Source organism: Podarcis tiliguerta, assembly GCF_965153285.1.
Source record: "Podarcis tiliguerta genome assembly, chromosome: 8".
Taxonomy (NCBI): Eukaryota; Metazoa; Chordata; class Lepidosauria; order Squamata; family Lacertidae; genus Podarcis; species Podarcis tiliguerta.
Genome location: NC_139541.1, coordinates 83101472 through 83126265, shown reverse-complemented (window position 1 = coordinate 83126265; position 24794 = coordinate 83101472). Strand labels below are relative to the sequence as shown.

Genomic DNA, 24794 nt, shown 5'->3' with positions numbered 1-24794 from the left:
TATATCTCAAGTCGAGAGCGAGAGCTGAAGCTGGAGTTGGCCGCCTTTCCCCACCGGCTTGGCTGATTTACAACAACGTCCTGCTGGAGGGCAGGAAACCCGGACGGGCTGCGTGGCTCCCTGCCAGACCTTCCCTACAGCCTTGCGGGGGGGAGACGGCTCCAGGCCCGAGCAGGACGGTAAACAGCCGTAAACTTCAGGAGTAAAATACAGGGGGAAATACATGCGCACTCATATATTTACTGTCCAGTTCATCCTCTCTCTGCAGCCATGGACCTCAGCGGGGCAACCACCCCAGCGTTGCTGCTGCTGTGCCTTTCCTGCTTGGTTTTGTACCTGAATGGGAAAAGCAGGAGCAGGAAAAATGGGAAGATGCCCCCTGGCCCAGCCCCGCTGCCTTTCGTAGGCAACCTCTTCCAGTTAGACGCCAAAGAAATGCACCGATCTCTGGAAAAGGTAAGAGACAGCCTCTCTCTCTCTTTATTTCCTCTTTATTTCCAGGGGTAACTTAAATGGTTGAGTTTTGTGCTTGAGCGAAACGCCTGACCTGTCATCGTTCACGGCCAAGCCAGCGACCACAGGCACCTGTGAAACCGGTTTAGCCGCCAGAGCTTCCCCCATAGAGCCCAGGGCCTCTTGCAGGGGGTCACTCAGGCTCTGCAAAACAGCCAGAGTACAATTCGAGACATGAGTTTTATTCGGAGCCAGCAGTTGTGAAGTCATGAAGACTGGGACACTCAACGTGGGCGGACTGCCTCCTGCTTTCCGTAACCACAGCCAGGCTGCTGCTCAAACTGGGGGAGAGGAGATAGGAGAGAGCCATTGTAAAATATCTGAAGGGCAGTCCCGTGGAAGGCGGGAGAAGCTCGTTTTCTCCTGGAGGGTAAGATTCGAACCAGTGACTTCAAGTTACAAGAAAGGAGATTCTGACTACAGTAAGAGCTGTTCGACTGTGGAGGGAGTGGATTCTCCTTCCTTGGAGGGTCTTTCGTATAGGTTGGAGGGTCCCCTGTCAGGAATGCTTTAGCTGATATTCCTGCATTTCAGGGGGTTGGTCTAGATGACCTCGGGTTCCCTCCCAACTCTACAGTGCTACGATTCTTTGATTCTGCACCCCATTCAGTAACTACAGCCAAGCCATGGCTCAAAATACCAGGGGCAAGCAGAGGTGGTCCATCTTCCCCCCCCCCCATAATTTTTATTGAGTTTCATACAAATATAACACATACTGTAAAACAAGTAAAACAAAAATAAAAGAGCAAATAGAGCAAATAAAACGAATAAAAGCAGAGAATATAACAACAAACACATAAACAACACAAATTAGTTAATTAATTAAACTTCCAACCTCTTAAACATATTGTTTAACTTCCTCTAGTCCCTCCCATCTGAATTTCCTTCTATCTGAATGTAACAGTTTTCCAATATCATTATTCAAAGACAATATTCCAATTATAATCAGATTTCCCAACTTTTCTTAACATTCTAAATCTCATTTATTTAACTAACTCCTAATTTAATCCTAGGCCTGTTTGGTACTTTCAGGGAACTTCTAATTTTTGATATTACAATATTTATTCAAATAGTCTTTAAATTTCTTCCAATCTTCTTGATATTCCTCTTCTTTCTGGTCGCGGATTCTCCCGGTGAGGTCAGCTAGCTCCATAAAGTCCATCATCTTCATCTGCCACTCTTCCACAGTTGGCAGAGGTCTTCCAACTGTGGCAGAGGTGGCCCATCTTGGCTACCATTACCAGAAGGCGACAGGCCGGCATAATTTGTCTAGAATGGGGAAGGGGAGTCAATTTGTCCCCCACCCACCTTTTCCCTCATCATTTGGAAAGTGAGTCAGCATCTGGGATTAGATAAAAGAGGTTTGGGAAGCATAATCAGCTGGGGAAATCTTTCTTTTCATGACTTAAATCCTGGCTAAACAGCCGACTAGCTGATGTATCCGGTCAGTGGCGTAGCGTGGGTTGTCAGCACCCGGGGCAAGGCAAGTAATTTGCGCCCCCTAACCCGGGGCAAGGCAAGTAATTTGCGCCCCCGCTGCACTGTCCCTCCCCCAGATAGTCCCTCTCTCTCCGCACCGCACTGCACGCCTGGCACCCTCCCCTCCACAGTGGTCGGCGACCCGGCGGCTCGGATCGGATTCGCACAGCCAGCACTGCAGTGAGAGAGAGTGAGTGAGCCAGGTAGGGGCAGAGAGCTGCGAGTGCGAGCACGCCCCCCCCCAGATGTTGCGGCCGGTGCGGCCGGCCCCCCCTGCATCCCCCACGCTACGCCACTGTATCCGGTCTGGGCAATTGTGGAATTAATTGCCCAGTTGGACTTCACAGTCAGGGCAATGGGGAGGCAGAGGTACCTATGAAGCAGCCCAGTGGCGTAGCATGGGTTGTCAGCACCCGGGGCAAGGCAAGTAATTTGCACCCCCTAACCCGTGGATTTTAGTAGGGGCAGAGAGCTGCGAGTGCGAGCGCTCCCCCCCCCCCCAGATGTTGTGGCCGGTGCGGCCGGCCCCCCCTGCACCCCCCACGCTACGCCACTGAAGCAGCCCCATGGAGCCCTCCAAGTGTGCCTCACATCCCCTCTGACTTTGCAAGTTTCCCATTCCAGTTGATGGCTATTGATGGCTACTGGCCAGGATGGCATACTCTCCAACATAAGGTTACCAGATTTTTTCCAAAGAATTGGGGACACTTTTTTAAAAAGAGAATTATTATTATTATTATTATTATTATTATTATTATTATTATTTATACCCCGCTGTCCCCAGCCAGAGCCAGGCTCAGGGCAGCTAACACCAGTAAAAATTACAGTAAAAACATAATGGGGGGGGACACCCCAATTTAAAATACAGGTTAAAATGCAATTTAAAATGCAGCCTCATTTTAAAAGTAGCCCATAGATCCCATAAAGGGAGGGAAACATAAGGGTCAGACTGAGTCCAAGCCCAAGGCCAGGCGGAACAGCTCTGTCTTGCAGTCTCTGCGGAAAGAAATCAGATCCTGCAGGGCCCTGGTCTCATGAGACAGAGCGTTCCACCAGGGTGGAGCCAGTGTTGAGAAGGCCCTGGTCCTGACTGAGGCTAATCTGACTTCCTTAGGGCCCGGGACCTCTAGGGCGTTGCTATTTATGGACCTTAATGTCCTCTGCGTGGCATACCGGGAGAGGCAGTTCCATAGGTACGTGGGTCTTAGGCCGCATAAGGCTTTAAAGGTCAAAACCAGCATCTTAAACCAGCATCACCGGGAGCCAGTGCAGCTGGAAAAGCACAGGATGAATGTGATCCCGCGGCAAGGACCCTGTAAGGAGCCTCGCTGCAGCAAAAAAGTTATTTTTAAAAAGTTGTTTTAATTAAGAAGTAATATCTTCTGTTCTGTGGTCTCCTCTGTTCTGTGGCCTTCCTCTGGGTCCCAGCCTGCTTTCTTGGAATGCCAGCTGCCGTGGAGTAGGCTCGGGTCCGCCTGGGCTCAGCCACATGTCCTTGCCATCCCGGAGCTCTCTTACCTGTCCTCAGCGGCGGCAGTGGCAGTGGCGCAGCAAGGTCGGGGCTCACCTCTTTTTTCTCCTTCCTCTTTCTCTCTCTTCCTTCTCCTTGTCCTCTCCTCCTTCTCCCTGCGTCGGCTCTGGGGTTTTCCTGGCCCCAGAGTGCCACTGGGCAGTGGGTCGGGTGGCCGGGCGCTCTTGCTCCTGGCTTGATTTGGGTCACAGGGGGGGGTCAGTGGTTCCCCCAGTTGATGCGCTGGGTGTCCCCAGTTCCCCCTTGTCAGCAGCAGTCTCATCAGCCCATGCCAGCCTGGTAGCGCAGTTGGCTCTGGCAGGCTTCAGTAGCTGGCCGCTGCCATGGCGCCCGCCATTTTGCCTCACCGGAAGTCCTCATATGATGTGTCTTGTGCCGTTGAACCAATCACGCAACATTCATTCCCTACTAATAAATCTACAACACTTCAAATATACATCCGGGGACATTAAATGAAATCCGGGGACATTCCGGGGATGGATTTTGTCTGGGGACAGATTTCATAGAATCATAGAATCATAGAGTTGGAAGAGACCACAAGGGCCATCGAGTCCAACCCCCTGCCAAGCAGGAAACACCATCAGAGCACTCCTGACATATGGTTGCCAAGCCTCTGCTTAAAGACCTCCAAAGAAGGAGACTCCTCCACACTCCTTGGCAGCCAATTCCACTGTCAAACAGCTCTTACTGTCAGGAAGTTCTTCCTAATGTTTAGGTGGAATCTTCTTTCTTGTAGTTTGGATCCATTGCTCCGTGTCCGCTTCTCTGGAGCAGCAGAAAACAACCTTTCTCCCTCCTCTAGGTGACATCCTTTTATATATTTGAACATGACTATCATATCACCCCTTAACCTCCTCTTCTCCAGGCTAAACATGCCCAGCTCCCTTAGCCGTTCCTCATAAGGCATCATAAATCGGGGGACTGTCCCCTGGAAACGGGGACATCTGGTAACCATATCCCAACATTTCTCTGATGAAAATAGGGATGTCCCGTTCCATAATGATAATCTCACTATTTATACCCCACACATCTTTCTGGGTTGCCCCAGCCACCCTGGGCGGCATCACAACAACTTTCTAGTCCTGCCAAAACAGGGTGAAATCTGGAAGAGATGGGTGAGTCCGTATTTTCCGAGAAGAGGTATTACCTTGAGCAATTAGGGTTGAGCAACAGAAGCTTCTGGGCCAAGAAATGCGATCTGGGCCTTTCGTTAAAGATTAATCCCAGGTGAGCCGGAGCTGTCAGTGTCCTTCTGTGGAGATGGTAGGAGCAATGAAATTAAGATCAAAGAACCTGATAGCTTGGATTATCGTTTTCGTACGTTATGATGGTGTGTGTGTTTTCTGTTATTAAAGTGCAAACCGCCTTTTGATCTTCAGATGAAGGGTGGCATAGGAATTTAATAATGTCATCCTTTGCAATTCCCACCATTGGTATTTTGTTGCATCGAATTTCCCATCGCAATCAAGTATCACATCATAGAATCACAGAATTGCAGAGTTGGAGTTGGGGGGGGTCCCTTCCAGCCCTACAACTGGGGGCAGTGATGTTTCTTTATATATATAATTTTTATGAAGTTTTTGTATTTTACATTTTAGACTATTCATTTTTAAAAAAATAATATTTATTACTTTTTGAACAATTTAAACATTGCAAAACCAAACAAAAACAGAAAAATAAAAACCAATACAAGACGATAAAAAGACACTACATAACACTAAACACATTAAACTAAACAAACCAAACAAAACAATTCAAAACACTCAAACAATTTCAATATCTTTCATTCACTTGTTTCACCAACCTCCTCACACCTCCCTTTTTGTATTCCACTTCTGTCAAATGTTTCAGCAATTCCTTTCCATCTTCCTCTGTTATCTGTCAAATAATTATCTTAACACATTCTAACCTTATTTTACTTTTAAAATTTCATTAATCTATTTATACTTAAATCCTTATAACATTTCTACTAAAGCCATATAACTTCATTCCAACATTTTAACATTCATTAATTTTGCAGTATTTCTGTAAATAATCTAGTAATAATAATAACTTTTTCCAGTCTTCTTCCACCGACTCTTCTCCCTGGTCTCAGATTCTGCCAGTCATTTCCGCCAGTTCCATGTAGTCCATCAACTTCATCTGCCATTCTTCCCGGGTGGGTAGATCTTGTGTCTTCCTACATTTTAGACTATTCATTTCAACAACCTTCAAATATCAATGAGTTCCCCTCTTCTCCTTCCATGGTTCAGTTTGCATGCCATAGATCCCTGCATATTTTACATAAACTAAGCCATTCAATATTCCACTTTAACATCCATCAAAACTTATTTACCCTGTTGTATTTATCTTCATGCTGCCAATGCTTTCAAATGTACACAATTTTCACCCATTAAACACTTTTCATTCTTCTTTAAACGAATATTCTTCTTGTTCTCTTATTCTATAAGTTAAGTCTGCCAGCTGCGTGTATTCATCAGTTTAAGTTGTCATTCTTCTCCTCACCCCTTTTCCATTTTTGGGCTAACAAAACATGAGCCGCAGTAGTAGCATACATAAGTAGCCTTTTTGACACCTGGGAATTTCCATCTGAATTATCCCCAACGAAAAGGACTCTGTGGGTATGTGTTAAGGAATACATGAAAAAAGTCAGTGCTGGAGCTTAAAAAATTAATATGCAAAAGTTTAAAAGGCGCAAGGAGATAGGATAATAATATATTAAGGATGGAATAACAAATAAAGTGAATAATGCAACAATAACAAAAATAATAATAGGTAAAGAAGATTGCACACAGGTGGGGGGAAGTACTGGGCTGTGGGGGAGGAAGGTTAATTGAAATTGTTAAAGATTGGTATAGGATTTAAGAGATTTAAATTTTTATAAAGATTCTATAAGGAAAGCAGAAAGCAGCAAGAAATATCAAGTCAAGGTATCGGAGAGGAGATCAGTGTAAATGAAAACATGAGACTTATGGTTTTGTTACATATGATTTTATTTTGGAGTTGTCTGTTTATTTTGGGTTGTTTGTTGTAAAGAATGTATATTATGAGAATAAAATAATAAAGGATTTGGAGAGAGAGAAAAGGACTCTGGTCTTTTTGGAAAAGTACTTTTAAACATTTTTCTCATTTCATTATAAATTATTTCCCAATACTCTTTTACCCTTTTACAAGTCCACCACATATGATAGAACGTACCTTCAGCCTCATTGCATCTCCAGCATTTATATGATTTAGTCTTATACATTTTAGCAAGTCTAAAGGTAAAGGTAAAGTGACCCCTGAGCATTAGGTCCAGTCATGGCCGACTCTGGGGTTGCAGCGCTCATCTCGCTTTATTGGCCGAGGGAGCCGGTGTACAGCTTCCGGGTCATGTGGCCAGCAGGACTAAGCCACTTCTGGCGAACCAGAGCAGCGCACAGAAACGCCGTTTACCATATTTTCCGCCCCATAGGGCGCACCTAGTTTTTTTGGGGGGGAATAGAGAAAAAAAATATTATTCCCCCCCCCCCGGCGCGGGCCACCAGAACAGGCTGCTATCCGCAACTTCGCGCAGCTCTCCCACGGCTTGCGGAGAGCTGCGCGAAGCCTGGGGCGTGCTGGAGAGCGAGAGCGAGAGGGGTCATTGCACACCGACCCCTCTCGCTCTCCAGGCTTCAGCAAAAGCCTGCATTCGCCCCATAGGACGCACACACATTTCCCCTTCATTTTTGGAGGGGGAAAAGTGTGTCCTATAGGGCGAAAAATACGGTACCTTCCCGTCAGAGCGGTACCTATTTATCTACTTGCACTTTGACGTGCTTTCGGACTGCTAGGTTGGCAGGAACAGGGACCGAGCAACAGGAGCTCACCCCATCACGGGCATTCGAACCGCCAACCTTCTGATCGGCAAGCCCTAGGCTCTGTGGTATAACCCACAGCGCCTGGCAGTTAAATAACATCTGTAAATCATTTTCAGGCAGCGATGCTTCTGAACCCCAGTTGCTGGAAACCACAGGTAGACAGAGGGGTCTGCCGCTCAAATCCTGCTTGTGTAATGGGCATCCGGTTGGACACTATGAGAACAGGATTCTGGGCCAGGTGGGCCATTGGCCTGATCCAGGAACCAGGCCCTTACGTTCCTGTGATTCTGTGATTCAACTGCTGTGCCCTGTCCTTCCCTTTTGCAGCTCAGCGAGAGCTATGGCCCCATCTACACAATCCACTTGGGGTCACTGCCTTGCGTGGTCCTCTGTGGATACCAGGCGGTGAAGGAGGCCCTGGTGGACCAGGCGGATGACTTCAGCGGCCGTGGCGACTTCCCAGTCTTCTATCGCTTCACCAGGGGCAATGGTAAGAAGACGGCCCCCACCCCAAAGGTCAGCTAGCAAAGGAGCCCAGAGGGGTAGACTTAAAGACAGCAATGAGATAGAGTTAAAAGGAATGTCTAGGACCAAGCTCAGCACAGGATCTGCAAGGTAGGATCTGGCCATCCCAGTATCTCCAAAATATCTCTGAAATATATTCAGAGTCGCAAAGTGATTTCATGCTCTTTATTCAGCTCATAGTGGTGAGGAGGAATGAATGAAAGTCCCCTCAAAGTATCTGCTTTATATACATTATTTACACAATGGGCTGCCCATGATTGGCTAATTCCGGAATTCTACTGTAAGCCAATCAGGTTGGGGATTCACTTCTATCTGGAGCATGATTGGGTGGTTCCTGCCAACCAATCATACTGCTGCATTGTCCTAGGACCAATCAGACTGCTGCATTCTGAATCCTATTGTTCTAGGACCAATCAGACTGCTGCATTTTGGATCCTATTGTTCTAGGACCAATCAGACTGCTGCAGTTTGGATCCTATTCAACTCAGTACATAACAATCTCCCTCCACCCTCAGCTGAAATATCTCCAGGGAGGGTCAGCCCCGGACCTCTGCCACACCCCCACACCCTCTGTCTGGCTCTCAAACAACTCTTACCAGAAGGACATGAAAGAGGGGTCAGCTCCAGGGTGTTCATCAATGACTGGGGGGACACCTGGCTTGTGGAAAGGATCTCAGGGTCTTGGTGGACCACAAGCTAAACACGAGTCCCCAGTGTGATGCAGCAACAACAAAAAAGCAAACCTTTACTATATTTTTGAACATATATCTTATATCTATCCCAGTTTTCCATCAATTTTTGTTTTGAATTGCCTCTCAGGCTATTTGTCAACTGCGCCATTTCGGCAAATTCTTTTAGTTTATTATGCCATTCTGTTATTGTTGGGGCTTCTCCTTGGAGGTTTTTAAGCAGAAGTTGGATGGCCATCTGCCATGGATGCTTCAGTTGAGATTCCTGCATTACAGAGGTTTTGTCCTAGATGAAGCTTGGAATCCCTTCCAACTCTACGATTCAGCTATTCCAGAGGTTTCTGAGCTACATCCCCAGCAACCCGCACAGCCAAGGGTAAAGGAAGAGAAGGGGAGTTGTAGTTCAGCAATGTGGGCAGGAGGCATCAATTAGCCACCCCTGCATACCTGTTGGATCCATGCGACGGTCATCTCCAGGCTTGACTACTGTAATTCGCTCTACGCAGGGCTGCCCTTGAAGCTGTCCCAGAAGCTCCAGCGGGTGCAGAATGCTGCAGCGAGGCTCCTCACGGGGTCTCTGCCATGGGAGCATATTCACCCAGTGCTTTTCAAGCTGCACTGGCTCCCGGTGGAGTACAGGGTCAGATTTAAGGTGCTGCTTTTGACCTTTAAAGCCCTTCACGGCCTAGGACCCTCGTACCTACGGGACCGCCTCTCCTGGTATGCCCCACGGAGAGCCTCAAGGTCCATAAATAGCAACACCCTAGTGGTCCCAGGCCCTAAGGAAGTTAGATTGGCTTCAACCAGAGCCAGGGCCTTTTCAACTCTGGCCCTGGCCTGGTGGAACGCTCTGTCTCATGAGACCAGGGCCCTGCAGGATCTGATTTCTTTCCGCAGGTCCTGTAAGACAGAGTTGTTCCGCCTGGCCTTCGGCTTGGAGCCAATTTGATTCCCTCCCTCCCTCTCTTTTTTCTTTTCCTTCTCCTCCTGCGATGAGGCTACATTTTAATATTTTAATGTTCCATTATTTTAATGTTGTATTTTACTTTTGTTTTTAAGTTGTAATCATTCATCTTGTTTTTATTATTGCTTGTAAGCCGCTCTGAGCCCGGCCTTGGCTGGGGAGGGCGGGGTATAAATAAAAAATTATTATTATTATTATTAAGAAAGAAATAGGAACCATGTTTCACATGTGGTGGGAATGCCGACCTGTAAAACAATTTTGGAATGAAATATATGAAGAAATCAAAAAGATGTTTAAAATATCTTTTAGTAAAAAACCAGAGGCATTCCTTTTAGGTATAATCACAAACAATATTCCTGACAACCAAAGGAAAGTATTCTTCTATATGACAACAGCTGCCAGGAGGCTTATAGCAAAAAACTGGAAAGGGAGAAAAATCCCATCAATGAAAGAATGGCAAATTAAATGTTGTGGATATATACATCTGGCAAGATTCACAGCATTCTTAAGGGGACAATTGGACCAAAAATTAGAAGAATGGGATTGTGTTAAAGAATATATGAAAAGACATTGTTCTGGAGTAAGTATATCGGTATGTAACGAATGAAGCTTTGCAGGGTTAAAGAAAATGAAAAATGGTGTAAAAAGTATAAAGATAGAGGTAATTTACATTCGACACAACAATTTAGAAAGATTAAAAATTTTGAGGTCTCAGAACAAAGGAAGGAAGTCAATATGTGTATATGTACATAATGATTAGTATGATGATATGGTTTTCTTTGTAGATGTGTGTTCCTGTTGTGTTGTGTGTGTGTGTGTGTGTGTGCGTGCGTGTATGTTTGCTTTTTGCTTTTTGTCTTTTCTTGTTTGTACTGCTTTGTTTTGGATTTTATGTTTGTAATTTTTGTTGTAATTTTGCATTGGGGGGGGAATTAGCCACCCCTGGCTTCCATGGCCTCCCAAGCCACCTCCTCACATTGGCTTCCAGATGGGCTGCCCCTCAGGAAGGTCTTGGGGTGTCCCCATGGAGTGGAAGGGAGGAAATCAGCTTTGGGCAGGGAGACCAACCACCCAGACCCCCCCATGCCCCCCTTGACCCACAGCTCCCCATGACTCCTACAGGCATCGCCTTCTCCAACGGGGAGAAGTGGAAGGTACTCCGCCGCTTCGCTCTGCACACCCTGAAGAACTTTGGAATGGGAACGAGCAGCATTGAAGGCCGGATCCAGGAAGAGGCCCAGTTCCTGGTCCAGGAGTTCAAGAAAACTGGTGGTGAGTCCTTGATGGTGGGCAGGAGAGGATTTCGGAAGAGGAGGCGGCTACTAACCAGGACGGCTTTGCTCTGCCTCCTCCACGCTTGGAGATATGGATGCCGGACTAGATGGGCTCCCTTTGGCCTGATCCAGCCACCAGGTTCTTCTGGTATTCTTAGGATCAGTCTACGGCAAGGGAAGCTACACTTGCCTCCCCTTTCCCCATTTTTCAGAGCAGTGATTTGAGGTGCAGGCCAGCGTGGTGTAGTGGTTAAGTGCGGTGGACTCGTAATCTGGTGAACCGGGTTCGATTCCCCGCTCCTCCACCTGCAGCTGCTGGGTGACCTTGGGCCAGTCACACTTCTTTGAAGTCTCTCAGCCTCACTCACCTCACAGAGTGTTTGTTGTGGGGGAGGAAGGGAAAGGAGATTGTTAGCCGCTTTGAGACTCCTTCAGGTAGTGATAAAGCGGGATATCAAATCCAATCTCCTCCTCCTCCTCCCCTTCTTCTTCTTCTTCTTCTTCTTCTTCTTCTTCTTCTCACCTGGCTATAGATGCAGGAAGGGTGCAGGCAGGGCTGAGCCTATTTTAGATGCAGAGACACCCCCCCTCAAAGGGCAGGGCTGGTCCCAGGACTGGTCACACCACATGGCCCAGGGGTGCACTCAGGAGGTAGGGTGGAGCTGTGGGTGAGGACCTATTTATCTGCTCGCTTTAAGGTCCCCCAAGGTAGGAACCCCTCTGGCCCTGTTACGGTAAAATCTGGGTACGAGGCTGCTCTGCCACCCAGCTCGTCGGACTAAGTCCGCGGGTCCCTGCGGAGGAAAATGAGCTCAGCCGGGACAGGAGCAAACTGCAGAAGATCCATGTTTATTGCGCAACAGGTTCAAGGCGAGATTGAACAGCGAGAAAGGGGGACATGAACTTTTGAAACTTCCCTCCATGTCCCAGAATACAGTGCAAAATACATCCCAGTTACATCATGAATACATTAAGAAGAGGTTGGGTTACACAGATTACATCATGAATACATTAAGAAGAGGTTGGGTTACACAGGATTAACATATGGAGGAGGGAGGGGGGAATATGCAGAGCTGGAGATTTGCGCAGATAAGCACATCCTGAGTACCGGTGATGAGAAGACAATGGTCCATGTATGCATAGTCTGCCACCTGGCATTGCCCAGAGGAAAGGCTTGGCAGAGTGATTTGACAGGATTAGGGTCTTGACACCTTGCTTGAGGGATTATGGAGGACAGGGGAGGTGTCATGGAGTCCTAGAGAAATTGAGCAAATTGGCACGTTGATTTTCTATGAATTTTATAGATTTCAGTCCTTTTGACATTGACAATTGGAAATAAATGGATATATTGTAGCGAAGAAGGAGGTGAAGAAGACATGCCCCCCCTTCCGTATCAGGCCCCCTCAAGGTCTCCTCGTCCTGTTGGAAATTAAAAAGCTAATAAAAACATTACATAATAAAAGAGCAGAATCATATTTATTAGGAATTTTGAATGGAGACATCCCGAATGACAAAATTAATATTTTCTTGTACGCGACCACAGCAGCGAGAATGTTGATAGCCAATAATTGGAAAGGAAATTATGTTCCAACCAAAGAATGGTTGAATAAATTATGCAAATACTTGGAATTAGCAAAGTTGACCAATTCGATAAGACAAAAACCAAAAAATATAATCCAGAAACAATGGAAATGTCTAAATGATTATTTATGTAGACAAGGATTAAAGGTAAGGTTTTGGTTGTGTTTAGAATAGATTTATGAAAGATTTAGAAAACTTATTGATTAGAATATTTGTGTGAGATTGTATGGGGAAAATACGGAATAACAAATAAAATCTTGCTTAAAATGTATATAGGAAGTGCAGTGTAAGCGATGGAAGTCAATCAATGAAATTTTATTATTATTTTCATATTGAGATATTTGTAGAATAAATTTGGAAGAAATTCTTCCAACTTTTCTTCTTCTTTTCTCTTTATTTCTTCTTCTTTTTTCTTTTCTTCTTCTTTTCTCCTTTGTTCCTTTTTTGATATATATGTGCTTATTTGAAATACCGTATTTTTGCTCCATAAGACGCACTTTTTTCTTCCTAAAAAGTAAGGGGAAATGTCTGTGCCTCTTATGGAGCGAATGCATGGTCCCTGGAGCTGAATTGCCCAGGGGTGAAAAGCAGATCATGGTTTTTTGGTGTGTGGTTTTTTGAAAGAGGGAAGTGGGTGTTGAAACAAAGCTGCTGATCGTTTGCCAATCAGGGAGAGACGCTAGATAAGGGATGCTAGAGATAAAGGAGGCTGCCTGGGAGGGGGCTGCAATGGTGCAAAAACATGGTTACAAAGCACGTATCCACAGGGATCCTCAGGATTTTAGCATTGGGTCACCCCACATTCACCATCAGATCACATGTCTGTGGCCACAGCATGAACCACAAAAAACATACATCCACTGTTTCATTCAGAATATTTTTTTTTCTTGTTTTCCTCCTCTAACAACTAGGTGCGTCTTATGGTCAGGTGCGTTTTATGGAGCGAAAAATACGGCATATATATATATGTCTGTATGTATTTGCAATATTTTGCTTATATTTTGTAAATATAAGGACTCCTCTTCCTCTTCCTCTCTCCGCACAGGGGCTCCCTTCGACCCCATCAACCCCGTTTGCCGAGCCGTCTCCAACGTCATCTGTGCCGTGGTGTTTGGCCAGCGCTATGAATACCAAGACGCCAACTTCCTCACCCTCCTGGACCACTTCAACGAGAACTTCAAGATCATGAGCTCCATCTGGGGAGAGGTGAGGAGGGGCCTGGGAAGAGGGTGGGTCCAAGCATCGGAGGAGACCCACTTGCTGCTCTCCACCCCTTTGGGGCTAAAACTCACAGAAACGTGGAGCTGGAAGGGACAACAAGAGTCATCTAGTCCAACCCTCTGCAAGCCGGGAAACACAGCTAGGGAATATCCTCTGCTTAAAAACCCTCACACTGAACAAATTTGAATCAGGTCATTCAGGGTCTCTTTTCCCCACCTGATTCCAAAGGAAAATTGATGTCGGGTGAAAATGACTGTGACTTCCAAGGTTCCAACAAATTGCGTCTGTGAGAGTGAAGCAGCTCCCATTGGGGTTATTATTAATTACCTATATTTATTTATAACATGAAAAGGACGCGGGTGGCGCTGTGGGTTAAACCACAGAGCCTAGGATCAGAAGGTCAGCGGTTCGAATCCCCACGACAGAGTGAGCTCCCGTTACTCGGTCCCTTCTCCTGCCAACCTAGGAGTTCGAAAGCACGTCAAAGTGCAAGTAGATAAATAGGTACCACTCCAGCAGGAAGGTAAACGGCGTTTCCGTGCGCTGCTCTGGTTCGTCAGAAGCGGCTTAGTCCTGCTGGCCACATGACCCGGAAGCTGTACGCCGGCTCCCTCGGCCAATAAAGCGAAATGAGCGCCACAACCCCAGAGTCAGGCACGACTGGACCTAATGGTCGGGGTCCCTTTACCTTTTTATTTATAAGATGACACAGTATGATAACAAATGTCACATCAAATAAAAGTAGGATCATAGAATCATAAAATTGAGAGGCAGGGCATAAATAATAATAATAACAATAATACAGTGGTACCTCGGGTTAAGTACTTAATTCGTTCTGGAGGTCCGTTCTTAACCTGAAACTGTTCTTAACCTGAAGCACCACTTTAGCTAATGGGGCCTCCTGCTGCTGCTGCTGCGCCGCCGGAGCACAATTTCTGGTCTCATCCTGAAGCAAAGTTCTTAACCTGAAGCACTATTTCTGGGTTAGTGGAGTCTGTAACCTGAAGCGTATGTAACCTGAAGTGTATGTAACCCAAGGTACCACTGTAATAATAATAATTTTATTATTATTACCTCTCCTTCTCCCCATTTCCCCAGCTCTACAACATCTTCCCCAGCCTCATGGACATCCTGCCGGGGCCCCATCACCAAATCTTCCGCAACTTTGAGAAACTGCGTCAGTTTATCGCAGAGCGCATTCGGTGCCACCAAAAGGATCTGGACCCCGACGCCCCGCGGGACTTCATCGACTGCTTCCTCATCCGCATGGAGCAGGTACCTCCAAGGAGGGGGGTCCATCTGCCCCCAGGACACCCACCCACCCCAGCACCCAAAGGCCTTCAGCCGCCACCAGCCATCACCCCGGCTGCTCCATTCGTTTGGCGTAAAAACCCTGCCCTGAGGTCTCCAGTAGGCTATCAGAGCCTTGTCTACTATTCATTTATTTGATTCGTAAAATTTAGGAACACCTTGTATGGGAAAAGGAACGAAGCAAACTTCCAAGTGGTTTACAAAACAATGAAAAAATAGAATTATTACCGTATTTTTCCATCTATAAGACGCCCCCATGTATAAGGACCCCCCCCCACACACACACACACACATTTTTGGAGACTCCGATTTAAGAAAATGTGAGGGGGGGTGTCTATCTGTGTATAAGATGCCCCCAAATTTTGGACATTATTTTTTAGGGGGGAAACCTAGTCTTATACACGGAAAAATATAGCAGTTTTTTAAAAAGCAACAGCAATAGTTTAAGACATTGTAAAATAGCAATGGATCGGATTTCTAAACATCTGGGTAAAAGGTGAAGGTAAAGGGACCCTTGACCATTAGGTCCAGTCGTGGCCGATTCTGAGCTTTATTGACCGAGGGAGCCGGCGTATAGCTTCCGGGTCATGTGGCCAGCATGACTAAGCCGCTTCTGGCGAACCAGAGCAGCGCACGGAAACGCCGTTTAACTTCCCGCCGGAGTGGTACCTATTTATCTACTTGCACTTTGACGTGGTTTCGAACTGCTAGGTTGGCAGGAGCAGGGACCGAGCAACGGGAGCTCACCCCGTCGCGGGGATTCGAACCGCCGACCTTCTGATCGGCAAGTCCTAGGCTCTGTGGTTAACCCACAGCACCACCTGCATCCCTCTAAACATCTTTGCCTAAACAAGTGCAGAGAAGGTGCCTGCCTGGTATCAATTGGCAGGGAGTTCCAAAGTTCAGGTGCTGCCACACTAACAGACCGATTTCTTGCAGATGCGGAACAGGAGTTACGTGGCTCCCGTAGTCACGCCAGGTCCGCCAATCAAAGCGGTCGAGTGGGCATATAAAATCAGAGAACTGCAGAATTGGAGGGGGCTGGAATATCACAAGGGAGGGGGGAGCCAAGCTTTCCCCCGCAGGAGAACACAATCCGCAATCCATCCTTGCGCATGCAGCCTCCCCTCTGCTCTCTTTCAGGAGAAACAAGACCCTCTGAGCTACTTCCACACGGAGACCCTGGTGATGACCACCCACAACCTGTTTTTCGGGGGCACCGAAACCACCAGCACCACCCTGCGCTACAGCTTCCTCATCCTCATGAAGCACCCCGATGTGGCAGGTGAGGGGGGGGAGCTGCGACCTGTTGGGATACTGCCAGGGAGACAAAGTCCATCATGACTCCTCGTCGTCTCTGGACGTCCATTGATCTCCCGTAGACACGCAGTATCAGCAATTAGCGACACGAGCTCCAGAAATAGCTTGCCACATTCCAGAGCCGTGCACGCTCTATCAGCAGATAATGCACACAGCGAAAGATGCACTCAGGAGAGCATTATTTACAAGTTTATTTCTGCGTTGATCAGAACAAAGAAAAACATGACTGCCTGCTTCAGTGTTCCGGCAGAGAGAGAGAAACAAAAACAAAGACACAACAGAAACATCCTGTGAAAACAGGAAATACGCAGACTCTGTGACTCAAAGCCTGCTCCCTTTTAAGATGGAACAGAAATATCCTAACACGACCCCCACATTGCGGGGGGTGGGGGGTGGACCAGATGACCATTTGGGTCCCTCCCAACGCACCATGCTGCTGGGCTGTGTCTGGGCGGCGGCCACCTTGGAGGCAGGAGGTGGGAAGAGTGGGGATGTGTGGAGGGTCCCGGGGCCCACCTTGACCTGCGTACCTCCTGCATGGAGCTCCCCGCTGTCCTCCGCCTCCTCCCGGGGCTCTGGCGCTTCCTTCCACTGCCGGCCCCCCTCTGCCGTCTCCCGGGCGGCGCGTCCCAGGGCTGGCTCCGGCGTGTTCCGTTGCAGGTGTGGCGGCTTTTTGGAGCGGTGCATGTCGGCCGTTGGTTGTGGCGGCAACTCCCGTTGGCTTGTTGTGATCACGTAGAAGTGCAACCTGGGAGGAAGGGAACCGTTGCCATTGCAGCTCATTGCCTATCTCGCTCACCAACAGGCCTCTTGCAGATAGACAGTAATTGTACTACTCTCCACTTCACGTGTCCATTAAGTACCTGGTCAACCCGTGCCCTAGACTGGTTCCCTGCAGCCCAAACTTAAGGTCCACCAATGACAACATTTTGGAGGTCCCAGGTCGCAAGGAGGTTACATTGGTCTCAACTAGGGCCAGGGCCTTTTCAGTACTGGCCCCGACTTGGTGGAACGCTCTGAAACAAGAGACTAGGGCCCTGTGGGACTTGACATTTTTCCACAGGGCCTGCAAGACAGAGCTGTTCCGCCTGGCCTTTGGTTTTGACTCAGTCTGACCCTTATGTTTCCCTCCCCTTATGGTCTTGATTTATCGGCCATTTTTAAAATGAGGCTGCATTTTAAACTGCATTTTAACCTGTGTTTTAAATTGGTCCCCTATTATGTTTTTACTGTGATTTTATTGGTGTTAGCCGCCCTGAGCCCGGCTCTGGCTGGGGAGGGCGGGGTATAAATAAAAAATTTTATTCTTATTATTTTTATTCTTATTATTATTATACGATGCTTCTAAAGGAAAGCCGGCAGAAGGCAGGCAACAGGCGGCTAGGCACGCAGGACACCTGCTTGGCATGCAGAAGGTCCTGACAGCTGCACTACCTGGCAGTATCTCCGAGGAGGGAGGGGGGACCAGGTGCCCTCCTAATGTCGCAGGACTACAGTTCCCAGTGGGGTTAGCGGTCAGGGGAGTTTCCCGCATTGCTGTGATTGTGAGTTCAAGCACTGGGTTCAAGAACCATTGCCTCCTCCTCCTCCCGTCCATCTCCCTGCAGCTCGAGTCCACCAGGAGATTGACCACGTGATCGGGCCGGACCGCCCCCCCTGCCTGTCTGACCGCAAGCACATGCCCTACACGGAGGCCGTCCTCTACGAGATCCAGCGCTACATCAGCATCCTGCCCATGGGGCTCCCTCGCGCCGTCACCCGCGACACCCCCTTCAGGGGCTTCCTGCTGCCCAAGGTCAGAAGAAGAAAAACCCCAGCCCAGTTTCCTTCACTGCAAAGAGGCCATCCTGATGTTGCTGGATCATAGCTGTCAACCGTCCCTTATTTGGCGGAAAACTCCCTTATCCCAGCGCCATGTCCCGCTGCTTATTGATGATGTCCCTTAAATTTCCCGGGTTTCAAAGGAAGCAGCTCCTCTCCCTCCCTCCCTGCCGGCCAGGGAGGAGGGAGGCTCCAACTGTGTTGCTTGGCTGCGTTGCTCACCCAATAAGGAGTCTAAGAACGACTGGGGGGGGTGGAGCTTGCATGCCTTGTGCCGATCGAATCGGCCGCGTTGCCTGGGGACTCGCCTTTGCTCAGCGCTTCCCAGCGGAGAGGTGACGGTGGTTTCCCTTGCTGCATCCCCTTTGCCGGGTTGCTGCGCTGTGGGAACCATCGCTTGAGGCTCCGTTTGGCTGCTGGTTGACTAAAATCCCTTATTTTGGCTGCTGATCCCTTATTTTCGAGGCTGCAGGTCCCTTATTTTCAAATCTGTAAGTTGACAGCTATGTCCTGGATGTCAAACTTCCCCCTCCCACCACAGGGTTGGGCTAAAGGACCCTTGGGTCTTGGCTATTTCGCAGATTAGTTAGGCTGCAGAAGGCGTGCTGAGGAGACCACACATTCAAGAAATGCAGAAGTAACTTTTCCCTGGTTTAATAACAAAAACAAAAACTCCTTCTTACACTAAATTACATTATATCAATAAGTGTGACCCATTCACCAAGCCATCCACCAGGGAACTGAAAGAGTTACATGCTGCTCTTTATATACTATACCCAACAGGACGCGGGTGGCGCTGTGGGTAAAAGCCTCAGCGCCTAGGGCTTGCCGATCGAAAGGTCGGCGGTTCGAATCCCTGCGGCGGGGTGCGCTCCCGCTGTTCGGTCCCAGCGCCTGCCAACCTAGCAGTTCGAAAGCACTCCCGGGTGCAAGTAGATAAATAGGGAGCGCTTACTAGCGGGAAGGTAAACGGCGTTTCCGTGTGCGGCTCTGGCTCGCCAGATGCAGCTTGTCACGCTGGCCACGTGACCCGGAAGTGTCTCCGGACAGTGCTGGCCCCCGGCCTCTTGAGTGAGATGGGCGCACAACCCTAGAGTCTGTCAAGACTGGCCCGTACGGGCAGGGGTACCTTTACCTTTTTAACAGCACCTGCTGTGGGATGCAGGTGGCGCTGTGGGTTAAACTACAGAGCCTAGGACTTGCCGATCGGAAGGTCGGCGGTTCAAATCCCCGCGGCGGGTGAGCTCCCGTTGCTCGGTCCCTGCTCCTGCCCACTTAGCAGTTCGAAAGCACATCAAAGTGCAAGTAGATAAATAGGTACCGCTCCGGCAGGAAGGTAAACAGCGTTTCCGTGTGCTGCTCTGGTTCGCCAGAAGCAGATGAATTTATTTATACCCTGCCCATCTGGCTGAGTTTCCCCAGCCGCTCTAGGCGGCTTCCAATTGAGTGTTAAAAACAATACAGCATTAAATATTAAAAACTTCCCTAAACAGGGCTGCCTTCAGATGTCTTTTAAAGATAGGATAGCTGCTTATTTCCTTCACATCTGAAGGGAGGGCGTTCCACAAGGTGGGCGCCACTACTGAGAAGGCCCTCTGTCTGGTTCCCTGTAACCTGACTTCTCACAATGAGGAACCGCCAGAAGGCCCTCGGCGCTGGATCTCAGTGTCCAGGCTGAATGATGGGGGTGTTCTTACTTTCTCACCACCCATTTAATTTGGATCTTCCCTTTATGAGGGAAACCTGGTCAGTAAAACAAAATCCTAACAAATCCACAATCCTAACAACTCCCGTTCTCTCTCCCTGCCAAATTTCACTGCAGGGCACCAACGTGATTCCTCTCCTGAGCTCAGTGCACTATGACCCAACCCGGTTCAAGGACCCCACAGCCTTCAACCCAGCCAACTTCCTGGATGAAAACGGTGCTTTCAAAAGCAGCGATGCCTTCATGCCTTTCGCCCCAGGTAGGGAAGCGGAAGAGGGAGGGAAGGCCGTTCGGAGGAGGTTTTGGTACCCGGAAAGGTCCCGGGGTGGGCTGCAAAAATTAAAACAAGGTGTAGTTTGGATCGTTGCTTCCTTAATCAGCTGTAAGACAAGGGAGGTGTCACGATGCTCAAGAAATAGAGCCGTCAGTTGGTCTGCTGTGTTTGTGTTACATAAATACAGCATCCATAAAGTTGATGTGGAAGGAAATGCTTCTTGCTTGCAGGTTTCCCAGCGGCATCTGGTTGGGACTTGATAGGCCATGGACCTGATCCTGCAAGCACTTCTTATTTTATGTTCATTCCTCCAATGCCTTTTCCTTCCACCGGTGCCGCAGGAAGTGCACAAGAAAAACCACTGTGTTTCCTAATGAGCAGGATAGATTTAAATACACGTGTGTGTATTATTGAAGCCTTGCACAACAGTGGTCCTTAGCTAAACAATGTTTGCACAAGAGCGATGAAAGATTTTGAAAAAACTATCACGCAACATGCAGCTGCTAGAGTCTCTGAGAGAGGTGGATTTTCCACAAAACTTCACCACTTATACAATCTTTTTTGGACTTCCATCAGCACCTCTGATAATCCACCGTTTTAACCGCTTCTTATGCATTTCTTAAATTCATACTGCCTTTAATTATCATAACTAATCTTCCTCCCCTTTATCCATTTTTGCAATAGTTCCAATAATTCTCCTCACAAAACTTCTTGCAAACCTACCAACATAGTCTGATCATCACAATTACTTTTCAGGTAGTCTGTAAATTTACGCCCGTCTTCTGTGAATTTCTGGTCCCACAGATTTTGAATCCTTCCTGTTAGTTTGTCTAATTCTGCATAGTCCATTAGTTTCATCCTCCATTCTTCCATCGTCGGTAATTCTTCTTGTTTCCATTTTTGTGCCAATAATATTATTGCTGCCGTTGTTGCATATAAAAACAACTTACATTCTTTTCTATTTATATCGCTTCCCAGTATTGTGCGGATTCTAAACCCTGTTCTTTGCTCCTCGCCTGCAGGGAAGCGCATTTGCCTGGGGGCCGGCCTGGCCCGGATGGAAATCTTCCTCTTCCTCACCACTATCCTCCAGCACTTCAGCCTCCACCCCACGGTCCCCCCTGCGCAGATCGACCTGACGCCCCAATGCACCGGCCTGGGCAACGTGCCCCGCCCCTTCGAATTCAGGCTCCTCCCTCGCTAGCTGGAGGCGGGACACAGAGATAGCTTCCTTCACCTGCCACAGGACCAGAGAGAGATGCTCAGCACTGGCGCTGGACCCACAACCAGGCATGGGGCTTCACTGACCCCCCCCCCCAACAAACAGCTGGGCCGTCACGCATCCCTATTCTGCACCTTGTATAGGTGAAACTCGGAAAATTAGAATATCGTGGAAAAGTTCGTTTATTCAACTTAAAAGGTGAAACTAATAAAGAGCTGATGACATGGCTCCCCAAATCTCTTTGACACCAGCTGATGACATGGCTCCTCTTTTTTGATGAGAGCAGCTTTTGCATCTCATTTGGAAACCAAGGCCCCAGAGTCTGGAGGAAGAATGGGGAGGCACACAATGCCAGGTGCTTGAAGTCCAGTGTGAAGTTTCTACAGTCTGTGTTGATTTGGGTAGCCATGTCATCGGCTGGTGTTGGTCCACTGTGCTTCATTGAGTCCAGGGTCAACACAGCCGTCTACCAGGAGATTTTGGAGCACTTCATGCTTCCTTCCGCAGACGAGCTTTCTGGGGATGCTGACTTCATTTTCCAAAAGGACTTTGGCACCTGCCCACACTGCCAAAACTACCAAAACCTGATTCAATGCCCATGGGATTACTGTGCTTGATTGGCCAGCAAACTCGTCTGACCTGAACCCTGACCTGACCTGAACCCCATAGAGAATCTATGGGGCATTGCCAAGAGAAAGATGGGAGACATGAGACCGAGCAATGCAGAAGAGCTGAAGGCTGCTATTGAAGCATCCTGGTCTTCCATAACACCTCAGCAGGGCCACAGGCTGATAGCATCCATGCCACGCCGCATTGAGGCAGTAATTGATGCAAAAGGGGCCCAAACCAAGCACTGAGTACATATGCATGCTTCTACTTCTCAGAGGTCCAATATTGCTCTATTTGCAATCCTTGTTTTGCTGATATCATTTAATATTCCAATTTTCTGAGATTGTTAATTTGGGGTTTTCATCGGCTGTACGCCATGATCATCACAATTATAACAAATAAAGGCTCGACCTATCTCGCTTTGCATGTCATGAGTCTATCTCATATATTAAGGTAAAGGTAAAGGTAAAGGTACCCCTGCCCATACAGGCCAGTCTTGACAGACTCTAGGGTTGTGTGCTCATCTCACTCTAGAGGCCGGGAGCCAGCGCTGTCCGCAGACACTTCCGGGTCACGTGGCCAGCGTGACGAAGCTGCTCCAGTGAGCCGGCACCAGCTCAGCCGGCTCATATATTAGTTTCACCTTTCAAGTTGAATTACTGAAATAAGTGAACTTTTCCACGATATTCTAATTTTCCGAGTTTCACCTGTACATATTATTAACATGCATGCATGATCCCTCTTGCTTTGCAGAAATTGCTCCAAACTTGGCCTGCCTTTCTCAGCTCTACATCCTCAACCTTTTTGCAGTTTCCACAGGTGTCGCTCAGATGCGTTAAAGCAGCCCGTTCCCAAATATTTTTGGGCCACCCGCGCCCTGCTTCCGTAAACTCATCCCCAGTGCCCCCTGCCCTATTAAAAACATTGTGTGGACTAGCTGCTCGCAGCACGACCCGCCGAGAAATAAATTTCAAAGCAGTAGCAACAAATCGCACATCTATTCAAAATCCAGTTGGAGGTACTGAGTTTCATGAATTCATCCGCATGAATGAAGTTGGATCCAGGAATAGCAGCTTAATTTAGGGTTGGCTTACGTCCACAATGTCCGGGACATTTCCAGGATTCTGCTGTCTGAAAGTGTTTAGGCAGCAATCGCTTTAATGCCCGGGCTTCTCAAATTTGGTCTGACGCGCCTTGGAAGAGTCATTGACACGAGGATTTGCTGCCACCTAGCGCTGATGCAATCAATTGCACTCACTCATGCACAAACCAAAATATTTAATAAGAAATTTGCTTCTTTCCCATTAGGGGCACCTTTTTAAACGACTCAAAAGGTTTCTTTATGGTTTAATCTGAGTGAGCCACACAAAATGTGAGGGTGTAAATGGAGCCCTCAATAGTCTTCTCCATGAATCTGTCAAATCCTTTTTTTTTTAAGCCATCCAAGTTGGTGGCAGGGAGTTCCATAGTTCCTTTTCTCTGTCCTGATACACCTGGTTTGGCGTGGTTTGGGCCCCAAATCAGCCGGATGCCTGCCGTTGCCAGTGAGGTCCCAGTAGGTCCCCCTCTTGAGGGCAGCTCTTTGCGATAGCAAATAATCCAGCCCCCAGCCCCATGGACTGTCTCCCTCTTGCCCCACAGCCCCACTCGCTGGTTCCTCTTCAGACCTATCTGAACGTGACGCTCGCCACCCTCAAAGTTGCTTCCCCGAAGCCCAGCTGAGCGATTGCTCCCTGCCGAGGGAAGCGCTCTCTGTACATGGTCAGGAGAACTCTTCAGGGTTTCGATGTTTTCCAAGTTGTCCTGGGCCAACATTAAAATGCAGCTTTGGGGCTTGCCTAAATTAGGTTTTTCTCTCCTTTCTGCGGGACGCGGGTGGCGCTGTGGGTTAAACCACAGAGCCTAGGGCTTGCCGATCAGAAGGTCAGCGGTTCGAATCCCCGCGACGGGGTGAGCTCCTGTTGCCCGGTCCCTGCTCCTGCCAACCTAGCAGTTCAAAAGCACGTCAAAGTGCAAGTAGATAAATAGGTACCTCTCTGGCGGGAGGGTAAATGGCATTTCCGTGCGCTGCTCTGGTTCGCCAGAAAGCGGCTTAGTCATGCTGGCCACATGACCCGGAAGCTGTACGCCAGCTCCCTTGGCCAATAAAGCGAGATGAGCGCCGCAACCCCAGAGTCGGTCACGACTGGACCTAACGGTCAGGGGTCCCTTTACCTTTACCTCCTTTCTGCAGCCCAGGATCTCTCGACATGCTGGCCATCTCGTTCCTCACACCTTCCAAGTCAGGTCAAAGGCACTTTTCCTGCCTGAACCTTCTTCCTCTACGGACCCTTTTCCTAAACCAAAATCCAGGGATTTATACTGTCCTGGGAGCATCCAGCAATCAATGTGCAGGGCCATTTAGCACAGCAAACTTGCACATGCCAGTTTAAATGTGCAGTGGCAATTTTGGAAATGTTTTATTGCTTTGGTCAGATCCCACCTGGAGTCTTTGCCCAGCTTGAAGGATATTGACAAGCTGGAAGGTGCGCAGAGGAGGGTGACCAAGATGATCAAGGCCATGGGTAGGTAAACTAAAGCCCGGGGGCCGGATCCAGCCCAATCGCCTTCTAAATCCGGCCCGCGGACAGTCTGTGAATCTGTGTGTTTTTACATGAGTAGAATGTGTCCTTATACACTGGTACCTCTGGATACAAATGGGATCCATTCTGGAGACCCGTTCGCATCCTGAAGCGAACATAACCCACGACCTGCGCATGCAATTCGCCGCTTCTGCGCACACGCGTGACATCATTTTGACCATCTGCGCATGCGTGAGAGGCGAAACCCGGAAGTAACTGAACGCATCGCTGCGGAGTGTAACCTGAAAACGTTCAACCTGAAGCAACTTCAACCTGAATGTGTGCTTTTATT

General features: G+C 48.2%; 1 protein-coding gene across 2 annotated transcripts; it reads left to right on the top strand.

Annotated features, from left to right (window-relative positions):
- Positions 1-14: 14 nt before the first annotated feature.
- On the top strand, positions 15-23214 carry LOC310684407 (cytochrome P450 2F5-like). Of its 2 annotated transcripts, none has more exons than XM_083455524.1 (10): positions 15-456; positions 7693-7855; positions 10666-10815; positions 13444-13604; positions 14718-14894; positions 16074-16215; positions 17858-18045; positions 19894-20035; positions 21073-21470; positions 22519-23214. In XM_083455524.1, exons 1-9 carry the CDS (start codon positions 271-273, stop codon positions 21252-21254), a joined length of 1491 nt encoding a protein of 496 aa, XP_083311650.1. In that variant the 5' UTR covers positions 15-270; the 3' UTR covers positions 21255-21470; positions 22519-23214. The 2 variants fall into 2 exon arrangements, with proteins under 2 accessions (XP_083311650.1, XP_083311649.1); XM_083455523.1 differs by having other exon boundaries at positions 21073-22334.
- Positions 23215-24794: the final 1580 nt, after the last annotated feature.